Source organism: Oncorhynchus masou, unplaced genomic scaffold (assembly GCF_036934945.1).
Source record: "Oncorhynchus masou masou isolate Uvic2021 unplaced genomic scaffold, UVic_Omas_1.1 unplaced_scaffold_880, whole genome shotgun sequence".
NCBI classification, from domain to species: Eukaryota; Metazoa; Chordata; class Actinopteri; order Salmoniformes; family Salmonidae; genus Oncorhynchus; species Oncorhynchus masou.
The window spans coordinates 23,719-35,857 of NW_027015264.1; the positions used below are offsets into that span (position 1 = coordinate 23,719).

Sequence of the window (12,139 nt, forward strand, 5' to 3'; positions counted from 1 at the left end):
TATTATATTATGACAGACCAGCTAGATCTACTGTCTCTATTATGATTATGGACAGACCAGCTAGATCTACTGTCTCTATATATATATATACAGACAGACAGCTTGATCTACTGTCTACTGTCTCTATTATATTATAGCTAGATCTACTGTCTTAATTATATTATGACAGACCAGCTAGATCTACTGTATTATCTATTATATTATATTATGACAGACCAGCTAGATCTACTGTCTCTATTATTATTATATCTCTATTATATTATGACAGACCAGACCAGTAACTGTCCTGTTAGTACTCAGCACTGGGAGAGGACCAGTAACTGTCCTGTTAGTACTAAGCACTGGGAGAGGACCAGTAACTGTCCTGATAGTACTAAGCACTGGGAGAGGACCAGTAACTGTCCTGTTAGTACTAAGCACTGGGAGAGGACCAGTAACTGTCCTGTTAGTACTAAGCATTGGGAGAGGACCAGTAACTGTCCTGTTAGTACTAAGCACTGGGAGAGGACCAGTAACTGTCCTGTTAGTACTAAGCACTGGGAGAGGACCAGTAACTGTCCTGTTAGTACTCAGCACTGGGAGAGGACCAGTAACTGTCCTGTTAGTACTAAGCACTGGGAGAGGACCAGTAACTGTCCTGTTAGTACTAAGCACTGGGAGAGGACCAGTAACTGTCCTGTTAGTACTAAGCATTGGGAGAGGACCAGTAACTGTCCTGTTAGTACTCAGCACTGGGAGAGGACCAGTAACTGTCCTGTTAGTACTAAGCACTGGGAGAGGACCAGTAACTGTCCTGTTAGTACTAAGCACTGGGAGAGGACCAGTAACTGTCCTGTTAGTACTAAGCACTGGGAGAGGACCAGTAACTGTCCTGTTAGTACTAAGAGGACACTGGGAGAGGACCAGTAACTGTCCTGTTAGTACTAAGCACTGGGAGAGGACCAGTAACTGTCCTGTTAGTACTAAGCACTGGGAGAGGACCAGTAACTGTCCTGTTAGTACTAAGCACTGGGAGAGGACCAGTAACTGTCCTGTTAGTACTAAGCACTGGGAGAGGACCAGTAACTGTCCTGTTAGTACTAAGCACTGGGAGAGGACCAGTAACTGTCCTGTTAGTACTAAGCACTGGGAGAGGACCAGTAACTGTCCTGTTAGTACTAAGCACTGGGAGAGGACCAGTAACTGTCCTGTTAGTACTACACTGGGAAGGACCAGTAACTGTCCTGTTAGTACTAAGCACTGGGAGAGGACCAGTAACTGTCCTGTTAGTACTAAGCACTGGGAGAGGACCAGTAACTGTCCTGTTAGTACTAAGCACTGGGAGAGGACCAGTAACTGTCCTGTTAGTACTAAGCACTGGGAGAGGACCAGTAACTGTCCTGTTAGTACTCAGCACTGGGAGAGGACCAGTAACTGTCCTGTTAGTACTCAGCACTGGGAGAGGACCAGTAACTGTCCTGTTAGTACTAAGCACTGGGAGAGGACCAGTAACTGTCCTGTTAGTACTAAGCACTGGGAGAGGACCAGTAACTGTCCTGTTAGTACTAAGCACTGGGAGAGGACCAGTAACTGTCCTGTTAGTAGTACTAAGCACTGGGAGAGGACCAGTAACTGTCCTGTTAGTACACTGGGAGAGGACCAGTAACTGTCCTGTTAGTACTAAGCACTGGGAGAGGACCAGTAACTGTCCTGTTAGTACTCAGCACTGGGAGAGGACCAGTAACTGTCCTGTTAGTACTAAGCACTGGGAGAGGACCAGTAACTGTCCTGTTAGTACTAAGCACTGGGAGAGGACCAGTAACTGTCCTGTTAGTACTAAGCACTGGGAGAGGACCAGTAACTGTCCTGGTAGTACTAAGCACTGGGAGAGGACCAGTAACTGTCCTGTTAGTACACTGGGAGAGGACCAGTAACTGTCCTGTTAGTACTAAGCACTGGGAGAGGACCAGTAACTGTCCTGTTAGTACTCAGCACTGGGAGAGGACCAGTAACTGTCCTGTTAGTACTAAGCACTGGGAGAGGACCAGTAACTGTCCTGTTAGTACTAAGCACTGGGAGAGGACCAGTAACTGTCCTGTTAGTACTAAGCACTGGGAGAGGACCAGTAACTGTCCTGTTAGTACTAAGCACTGGGAGAGGACCAGTAACTGTCCTGTTAGTACTCAGCACTGGGAGAGGACCAGTAACTGTCCTGTTAGTACTAAGCACTGGGAGAGGACCAGTAACTGTCCTGTTAGTACTAAGCACTGGGAGAGGACCAGTAACTGTCCTGTTAGTACTAAGCACTGGGAGAGGACCAGTAACTGTCCTGTTAGTACTAAGCACTGGGAGAGGACCAGTAACTGTCCTGTTAGTACTAAGCACTGGGAGAGGACCAGTAACTGTCCTGTTAGTACTAAGCACTGGGAGAGGACCAGTAACTGTCCTGTTAGTACTAAGCACTGGGAGAGGACCAGTAACTGTCCTGTTAGTACTAAGCACTGGGAGAGGACCAGTAACTGTCCTGTTAGTACACTGGGAGAGGACCAGTAACTGTCCTGTTAGTACTAAGCACTGGGAGAGGACCAGTAACTGTCCTGTTAGTACTAAGCACTGGGAGAGGACCAGTAACTGTCCTGTTAGTACTCAGCACTGGGAGAGGACCAGTAACTGTCCTGTTAGTACTAAGCACTGGGAGAGGACCAGTAACTGTCCTGTTAGTACTAAGCACTGGGAGAGGACCAGTAACTGTCCTGTTAGTACTAAGCACTGGGAGAGGACCAGTAACTGTCCTGTTAGTACTAAGCACTGGGAGAGGACCAGTAACTGTCCTGTTAGTACTAAGCACTGGGAGAGGACCAGTAACTGTCCTGTTAGTACTAAGCACTGGGAGAGGACCAGTAACTGTCCTGTTAGTACTAAGCACTGGGAGAGGACCAGTAACTGTCCTGTTAGTACTAAGCACTGGGAGAGGACCAGTAACTGTCCTGTTAGTACTAAGCACTGGGAGAGGACCAGTAACTGTCCTGTTAGTACTAAGCACTGGGAGAGGACCAGTAACTGTCCTGTTAGTACTAAGCACTGGGAGAGGACCAGTAACTGTCCTGTTAGTACACTGGGAGAGGACCAGTAACTGTCCTGTTAGTACTAAGCACTGGGAGAGGACCAGTAACTGTCCTGTTAGTACTAAGCACTGGGAGAGGACCAGTAACTGTCCTGTTAGTACTCAGCACTGGGAGAGGACCAGTAACTGTCCTGTTAGTACTAAGCACTGGGAGAGGACCAGTAACTGTCCTGTTAGTACTAAGCACTGGGAGAGGACCAGTAACTGTCCTGTTAGTACTAAGCACTGGGAGAGGACCAGTAACTGTCCTGTTAGTACTAAGCACTTGGAGAGGACCAGTAACTGTCCTGTTAGTACTAAGCACTGGGAGAGGACCAGTAACTGTCCTGTTAGTACTAAGCACTGGGAGAGGACCAGTAACTGTCCTGTTAGTACTAAGCACTGGGAGAGGACCAGTAACTGTCCTGTTAGTACTAAGCACTGGGAGAGGACCAGTAACTGTCCTGTTAGTACTAAGCACTGGGAGAGGACCAGTAACTGTCCTGTTAGTACTAAGCACTGGGAGAGGACCAGTAACTGTCCTGTTAGTACTAAGCACTGGGAGAGGACCAGTAACTGTCCTGTTAGTACTAAGCACTGGGAGAGGACCAGTAACTGTCCTGTTAGTACTAAACTACACCTGTTGTATTCGTAATTTCACTGTGAGGTCTACTACACCTGTTGTCTTCAGCATTTCACTGTGAGGTCTACTACACCTGTTGTATTCAGCATTTCACTGTGAGGTCTACTACACCTGTTGTATTCAGCATTTCACTGTGAGGTCTACTACACCTGTTGTATTCGTAATTTCACTGTGAGGTCTACTACACCTGTTGTATTCGTAATTTCACTGTGAGGTCTACTACACCTGTTGTCTTCAGCATTTCACTGTGAGGTCTACTACACCTGTTGTATTCAGCATTTCACTGTGAGGTCTACTACACCTGTTGTATTCAGCATTTCACTGTGAGGTCTACTACACCTGTTGTATTCGTAATTTCACTGTGAGGTCTACTACACCTGTTGTATTCGTAATTTCACTGTGAGGTCTACTACACCTGTTGTATTCAGCATTTCACTGTGAGGTCTACTACACCTGTTGTATTCAGCATTTCACTGTGAGGTCTACTACACCTGTTGTATTCAGCATTTCACTGTGAGGTCTACTACACCTGTTGTATTCAGCATTTCACTGTGAGGTCTACTACACCTGTTGTATTCATAATTTCATTGTGAGGTCTACTACACCTGTTGTATTCATAATTTCATTGTGAGGTCTACCTACACCTGTTGTATTCATAATTTCATTGTGAGGTCTACTACACCTGTTGTATTCAGCATTTCACTGTGAGGTCTACTACACCTGTTGTATTCAGCATTTCACTGTGAGGTCTACTACACCTGTTGTATTCATCATTTCACTGTGAGGTCTACTACACCTGTTGTATTCACTGTAAAGTCTACTACACCTGTTGTCTTCAGCATTTCACTGTAAGGTCTACTACACCTGTTGTATTCAGCATTTCACTGTAAGGTCTACTACACCTGTTGTATTCAGCATTTCACTGTGAGGTCTACTACACCTGTTGTATTCAGCATTTCACTGTGAGGTCTACTACACCTGTTGTATTCAGCATTTCACTGTGAGGTCTACTACACCTGTTGTATTCATAATTTCACTGTGAGGTCTACCTACACCTGTTGTATTTGGTGCATGTCACAAATAAAATCAGAAGTGATGATGGCATGAATAGATCTGCCCTCCATGGCACCACACGGTCGTTGCATACGTGTCATTTGTTGCTTAGTGACAGGCAAGAGTTTCAGACAAACAACAGTTTGTATTCAAGTATTCAATCAGATGTTTATTGTGTGTTGGGAACATCTAGTCAAGGCATTAAGGCCTTCATAACAACCTCTACCTCAGCATTACATTATACAAACTCTCCACCACAGCGTTCCAGGACTAAATGAATTGTGTACATTTGTGTACATGTGTTTTAGTAGGGTTAAATGTCTGTCAAACCCCTGCTTTTAGACGTGTGTGTGTGTGTATGTGTGAGTATATGTGTGTGTGTGTGTGTGAATATATCCGTGTCTGAGTGTGTGAATATATGTGTGTCTGAGTGTGTGAATATATGTGTGTGTGTGTGAATATATATATGTGTGTCTCTCAGAAGGTGCTCTGTAGCAGACAGTGTGTGTGTGTCAGCGTGTCTCTCAGAAGGTGCTCTGTAGCAGACAGTGTGTGTGTGTCTCAGCGTGTCTCTCAGAAGGTGCTCTGTAGCAGACAGTGGCAGCCACAGCCTGTAGGACATTCGTCCTGTGTTCTGAACCACTCCATCATGTGGGAGGTGTGCCCCCCGTGACCACAACTCAGACAGAAGTTAGAGGAGCCTCGGACAGCCACGTGACAGATGGCACACTGGAAGGTGAAGCGCTTACACACAGCACACTGAGTCCCCCGCACCTGGCTACGACAATGGCAGCAGTACACACCAAACTCTGAAGAGAGGGGGAGAGAGAGAGGAGGAGAAGGAGAGGGGGTGGATGGAGAGAGGAGGTGGTGGTGGTGAAGGAGAGGGGGTGGATGGAGAGAGGGGGGAGGAGGAGAGAGGAGGTGGTGGTGGAGAGGGGGTGGATGGAGAGAGGAGGGATGAGGAGAGAGAGGAGGAGAAGGAGGAGAGGGGGTGGATGGAGAGAGGAGGGAGGAGGAGAGAGGAGGTGGTGGTGAAAGAGAGGGGTGGATGGAGAGAAGAGGGAGGAGGAGAGGGGGTAGATGGAGAGAGGAGGGAGGAGGAGAGAGGAGGTGGTGGTGAAAGAGAGGGGTGGATGGAGAGAAGGGGGAGAAGTTAGAGGAGAAGAAGGGAGGGGAGGTTGGATGGAGAGAGAAGTCAGAGGAGGAGGAGAGGGGTTGGATGGAGAGAGGAGGGAGGAGGAGGGGTGGATGGAGAGAGGAGGGAGGAGGAGAGAGAGGAGGAGAAGAAGGAGAGGGGGTGGATGGAGAGAGGGGGGAGGAGGAGAGGAGGTGGTGGTGAAGGAGAGGGGGTGGATGGAGAGAGGGGGAAGGAGGATAGAGGAGGTGGTGGTGAAGGAGAGAAGAGGGAGGAGGAGAGGGGGTAGATGGAGAGAGGAGGGAGGAGGAGGAGAGGGGGTGGATGGAGAGAGGAGGGAGGAGGAGGGGTGGATGGAGAGAGGAGGTAGGAGGAGGAGGGGTGGATGGAGAGAGGAAGGAGGAGGAGGAGAGGGGGTGGATGGAGAGAGGGGGGAGGAGGAGAGAGGAGGTGGTGGTGAAGTAGAGGGGGTGGATGGAGAGAGGGGGGAGGAGGAGGAGGAGGAGGGGTGGATGGAGAGAGGAGGGAGGAGGAGGAGAGGGGGTGGATGGAGAGAGGAGGGAGGAGGAGGGGGGTGGATGGAGAGAGGAAGGAGGAGGAGGAGAGGGGGTGGATGGAGAGAGGAGGGAGGAGGAGGAGGGGTGGATGGAGAGAGGAAGGAGGAGGAGGAGAGGGGGTGGATGGAGAGAGGAGGGAGGAGGAGGGGTGGATGGAGAGAGGAGGGAGGAGGAGGGGTGGATGGAGAGAGGAGGGAGGAGGAGGAGAGGGGGTGGATGGAGAGAGGAAGGAGGAGGAGGAGAGGGGGTGGATGGAGAGAGGAAGGAGGAGGAGGAGAGGGGGTGGATGGAGAGAGGAAGGAGGAGGAGGAGGAGAGGGGGTGGATGGAGAGAGGAAGGAGGAGGAGGAGGAGAGGGGGTGGATGGAGAGAGGAAGGAGGAGGAGGAGAGGGGGTGGATGGAGAGAGGAAGGAGGAGGAGGAGAGGGGGTGGATGGAGAGAGGAAGGAGGAGGAGGAGAGGGGGTGGATGGAGAGAGGAGGGAGGAGGAGGAGAGGGGGTGGATGGAGAGAGGAGGGAGGAGGAGGAGGGGTGGATGGAGAGAGGAAGGAGGAGGAGGAGGAGGGGTGGATGGAGAGAGGAAGGAGGAGGAGGGGTGGATGGAGAGAGGAAGGAGGAGGAGGAGAGGGGGTGGATGGAGAGAGGAAGGAGGAGGAGGAGGAGGGGTGGATGGAGAGAGGAGGGAGGAGGAGGGGTGGATGGAGAGAGGAGGGAGGAGGAGGAGGGGTGGATGGAGAGAGGAGGGAGGAGGAGGGGTGGATGGAGAGAGGAGGGAGGAGGAGGGGTGGATGGAGAGAGGAGGGAGGAGGAGGAGGGGTGGATGGAGAGAGGAAGGAGGAGGAGGAGGAGGGGTGGATGGAGAGAGGAGGGAGGAGGAGGGGTGGATGGAGAGAGGCACCAAATGGAGTCAGTAATCAATTCAAAGCTCAGAGTTAATCTCTATTGATGAATGGGGCCCTTCCTCTCTATCTGAGAGGTATATTACAGAGGGTTGAATGGGGCCCTTCCTCTCTATCTGAGAGGTATATTACAGAGGGTTGAATGGGGCCCTTCCTCTCTATCTGAGAGGTATATTACAGAGGGTTGAATGGGGCCCTTCCTCTCTATCTGAGAGGTATATTACAGAGGGTTGAATGGGGCCCTTCCTCTCTATCTGAGAGGTATATTACAGAGGGTTGAATGGGGCCCTTCCTCTATCTGAGAGGTATATTACAGAGGGTTGAATGGGGCCCTTCCTCTCTATCTGAGAGGTATATTACAGAGGGTTGAATGGGGCCCTTCCTCTCTATCTGAGAGGTATATTACAGAGGGTTGAATGGGGCCCTTCCTCTCTATCTGAGAGGTATATTACAGAGGGTTGAATGGGGCCCTCCCTCTCTCTCTATCTGAGAGGTATATTACAGAGGGTTGAATGGGGCCCTTCCTCTCTATCTGAGAGGTATATTACAGAGGGTTGAATGGGGCCCTTCCTCTATCTGAGAGGTATATTACAGAGGGTTGAATGGGGCCCTTCCTCTCTATCTGAGAGGTATATTACAGAGTTATAGTACTATCTATCTAGGAGACTCACCCTGGTATACTATCTATCTAGGAGACTCACCATCTATCTAGGAGACTCACCTTGGTACACTATCTATCGAGGAGACTCACCATCTATCTAGGAGACTCACCATCTATCTAGGAGACTGACCCTGGTACACTATCTATCGAGGAGACTCACCATCTATCTAGGAGACTCACCCCGGGATACCATCTATCTAGGAGACTCACCCCGGGATACCATCTATCTAGGAGACTCACCATCTATCTAGGAGACTCACCCCGGGATACCATCTATCTAGGAGACTCACCCCGGGATACCATCTATCTAGGAGACTCACCCCGGGATACCATCTATCTAGGAGACTCACCCCGGGATACCATCTATCTAGGAGACTCACCATCTATCTAGGAGACTCACCCTGGGATACCATCTATCTAGGAGACTCACCATCTATCTAGGAGACTCACCCTGGGATACCATCTATCTAGGAGACTCACCCCGGGATACCATCTATCTAGGAGACTCACCCCGGGATACCATCTATCTAGGAGACGCACCCGGGATACCATCTATCTAGGAGACTCACCCCGGGATACCATCTATCTAGGAGACTCACCCGGGATACCATCTATCTAGGAGACTCACCTCGGGATACCATCTATCTAGGAGACTCACCCCGGGATACCATCTATCTAGGAGACTCACCCCGGGATACCATCTATCTAGGAGACTCACCCCGGGATACCATCTATCTAGGAGACTCACCCGGGATACCATCTATCTAGGAGACTCACCCCGGGATACCATCTATCTAGGAGACTCACCATCTATCTAGGAGACTCACCCTGGGATACCATCTATCTAGGAGACTCACCATCTATCTAGGAGACTCACCCTGGGATACCATCTATCTAGGAGACTCACCCCGGGATACCATCTATCTAGGAGACTCACCCCGGGATACCATCTATCTAGGAGACGCACCCCGGGATACCATCTATCTAGGAGACTCACCCCGGGATACCATCTATCTAGGAGACTCACCCCGGGATACCATCTATCTAGGAGACTCACCCCGGGATACCATCTATCTAGGAGACTCACCCCGGGATACCATCTATCTAGGAGACTCACCCCGGGATACCATCTATCTAGGAGACTCACCCCGGGATACCATCTATCTAGGAGACTCACCATCTATCTAGGAGACTCACCCTGGGATACCATCTATCTAGGAGACTCACCATCTATCTAGGAGACTCACCCTGGGATACCATCTATCTAGGAGACTCACCCCGGGATACCATCTATCTAGGAGACTCACCCCGGGATACCATCTATCTAGGAGACGCACCCCGGGATACCATCTATCTAGGAGACTCACCCCGGGATACCATCTATCTAGGAGACTCACCCCGGGATACCATCTATCTAGGAGACTTACCCCGGGATACCATCTATCTAGGAGACTCACCCCGGGATACCATCTATCTAGGAGACTCACCCCGGGATACCATCTATCTAGGAGACTCACCCCGGGATACCATCTATCTAGGAGACTCACCCGGGATACCATCTATCTAGGAGACTCACCCCGGGATACCATCTATCTAGGAGACTCACCATCTATCTAGGAGACTCACCCTGGGATACCATCTATCTAGGAGACTCACCATCTATCTAGGAGACTCACCCTGGGATACCATCTATCTAGGAGACTCACCCCGGGATACCATCTATCTAGGAGACTCACCCCGGGATACCATCTATCTAGGAGACGCACCCCCGGGATACCATCTATCTAGGAGACTCACCCCGGGATACCATCTATCTAGGAGACTCACCCCGGGATACCATCTATCTAGGAGACTCACCCCGGGATACCATCTATCTAGGAGACTCACCCCGGGATACCATCTATCTAGGAGACTCACCCCGGGATACCATCTATCTAGGAGACTCACCCCGGGATACCATCTATCTAGGAGACTCACCCCGGGATACCATCTATCTAGGAGACTCACCCCGGGATACCATCTATCTAGGAGATTCACCATCTATCTAGGAGACTCACCTCGGGATACCATCTATCTAGGAGACTCACCATCTATCTAGGAGACTCACCCCGGGATACCATCTATCTAGGAGACTCACCATCTATCTAGGAGACTCACCCTGGTACACTATCTATCGAGGAGACTCACCATCTATCGAGGAGACTCACCCTGGTACACTATCTATCGAGGAGACTCACCATCTATCTAGGAGACTCAACTCGGGATACCATCTATCTAGGAGACTCACCATCTATCTAGGAGACTCACCCCGGGATACCATCTATCTAGGAGACTCACCATCTATCGAGGAGACTCACCCTGGTACACTATCTATCGAGGAGACTCACCATCTATCTAGGAGACGCACCCCGGGATACCATCTATCTAGGAGACTCACCCCGGGATACCATCTATCTAGGAGACTCACCCCGGGATACCATCTATCTAGGAGACTCACCTCGGGATACCATCTATCTAGGAGACTCACCCCGGGATACCATCTATCTAGGAGACTCACCCCGGGATACCATCTATCTAGGAGACTCACCCCGGGATACCATCTATCTAGGAGACTCACCCCGGGATACCATCTATCTAGGAGACTCACCATCTATCTAGGAGACTCACCTCGGGATACCATCTATCTAGGAGACTCACCATCTATCTAGGAGACTCACCCCGGGATACCATCTATCTAGGAGACTCACCATCAATCTAGGAGACTCACCCTGGTACACTATCTATCGAGGAGACTCACCATCTATCGAGGAGACTCACCCTGGTACACTATCTATCGAGGAGACTCACCATCTATCTAGGAGACTCACCCCGGGATACCATCTATCTAGGAGACTCACCCCGGGATACCATCTATCTAGGAGACTCACCCCGGGATACCATCCATCTAGGAGACTCACCATCTATCTAGGAGACTCACCATCTATCTAGGAGACTCACCCCGGGATACCATCTATCTAGGAGACTCACCATCTATCTAGGAGACTCACCCTGGTACACTATCTATCGAGGAGACTCACCATCTATCGAGGAGACTCACCCTGGTACACTATCTATCGAGGAGACTCACCATCTATCTAGGAGACTCACCTCGGGATACCATCTATCTAGGAGACTCACCTCGGGATACCATCTATCTAGGAGACTCACCATCTATCTAGGAGACTCACCCCGGGATACCATCTATCTAGGAGACTCACCATCTATCTAGGAGACTCACCCTGGTACACTATCTATCGAGGAGACTCACCATCTATCGAGGAGACTCACCCTGGTACACTATCTATCGAGGAGACTCACCATCTATCTAGGAGACTCACCCCGGGATACCATCTATCTAGGAGACTCACCCCGGGATACCATCTATCTAGGAGACTCACCCCGGGATACCATCTATCTAGGAGACTCACCATCTATCTAGGAGACTCACCTCGGGATACCATCTATCTAGGAGACTCACCATCTATCTAGGAGACTCACCCCGGGATACCATCTATCTAGGAGACTCACCATCTATCTAGGAGACTCACCCTGGTATACCATCTATCTAGGAGACTCACCATCTATCTAGGAGACTCACCCTGGTATACCATCTATCTAGGAGACTCACCATCTATCTAGGAGACTCACCATCTATCTAGGAGACTCACCCGGGATACCATCTATCTAGGAGACTCACCATCTATCTAGGAGACTCACCCCGGGATACCATCTATCTAGGAGACTCACCATCTATCTAGGAGACTCACCATCTATCTAGGAGACTCACCATCTATCTAGGAGACTCACCTCGGGATACCATCTATCTAGGAGACTCACCTCGGGATACCATCTATCTAGGAGACTCACCATCTATCTAGGAGACTCACCATCTATCTAGGAGACTCACCATCTATCTAGGAGACTCACCATCTATCTAGGAGACTCACCATCTATCTAGGAGACTCACCATCTATCTAGGAGACTCACCATCTATCTAGGAGACTCACCATCTATCTAGGAGACTCACCCCGGGATACCATCTATCTAGGAGACTCACCATCTATCTAG

At 50.0% G+C, this 12,139-nt stretch overlaps 1 protein-coding gene across 1 annotated transcript in view; it reads right to left on the bottom strand.

Moving 5' to 3' along the window:
• Positions 1 to 4,920: 4,920 nt before the first annotated feature.
• LOC135537976 (GATOR2 complex protein WDR59-like) overlaps positions 4,921 to 12,139 on the bottom strand; it is a 44,882-nt gene continuing 37,663 nt past the window's right edge. Inside the window, exon 11 of the mRNA XM_064963986.1 lies at positions 4,921 to 5,587. Within this exon, the coding sequence (XP_064820058.1) occupies positions 5,352 to 5,587 (236 nt within the window). The 3' untranslated portion in view covers positions 4,921 to 5,351. The remainder of the gene's footprint in view (positions 5,588 to 12,139) is intronic.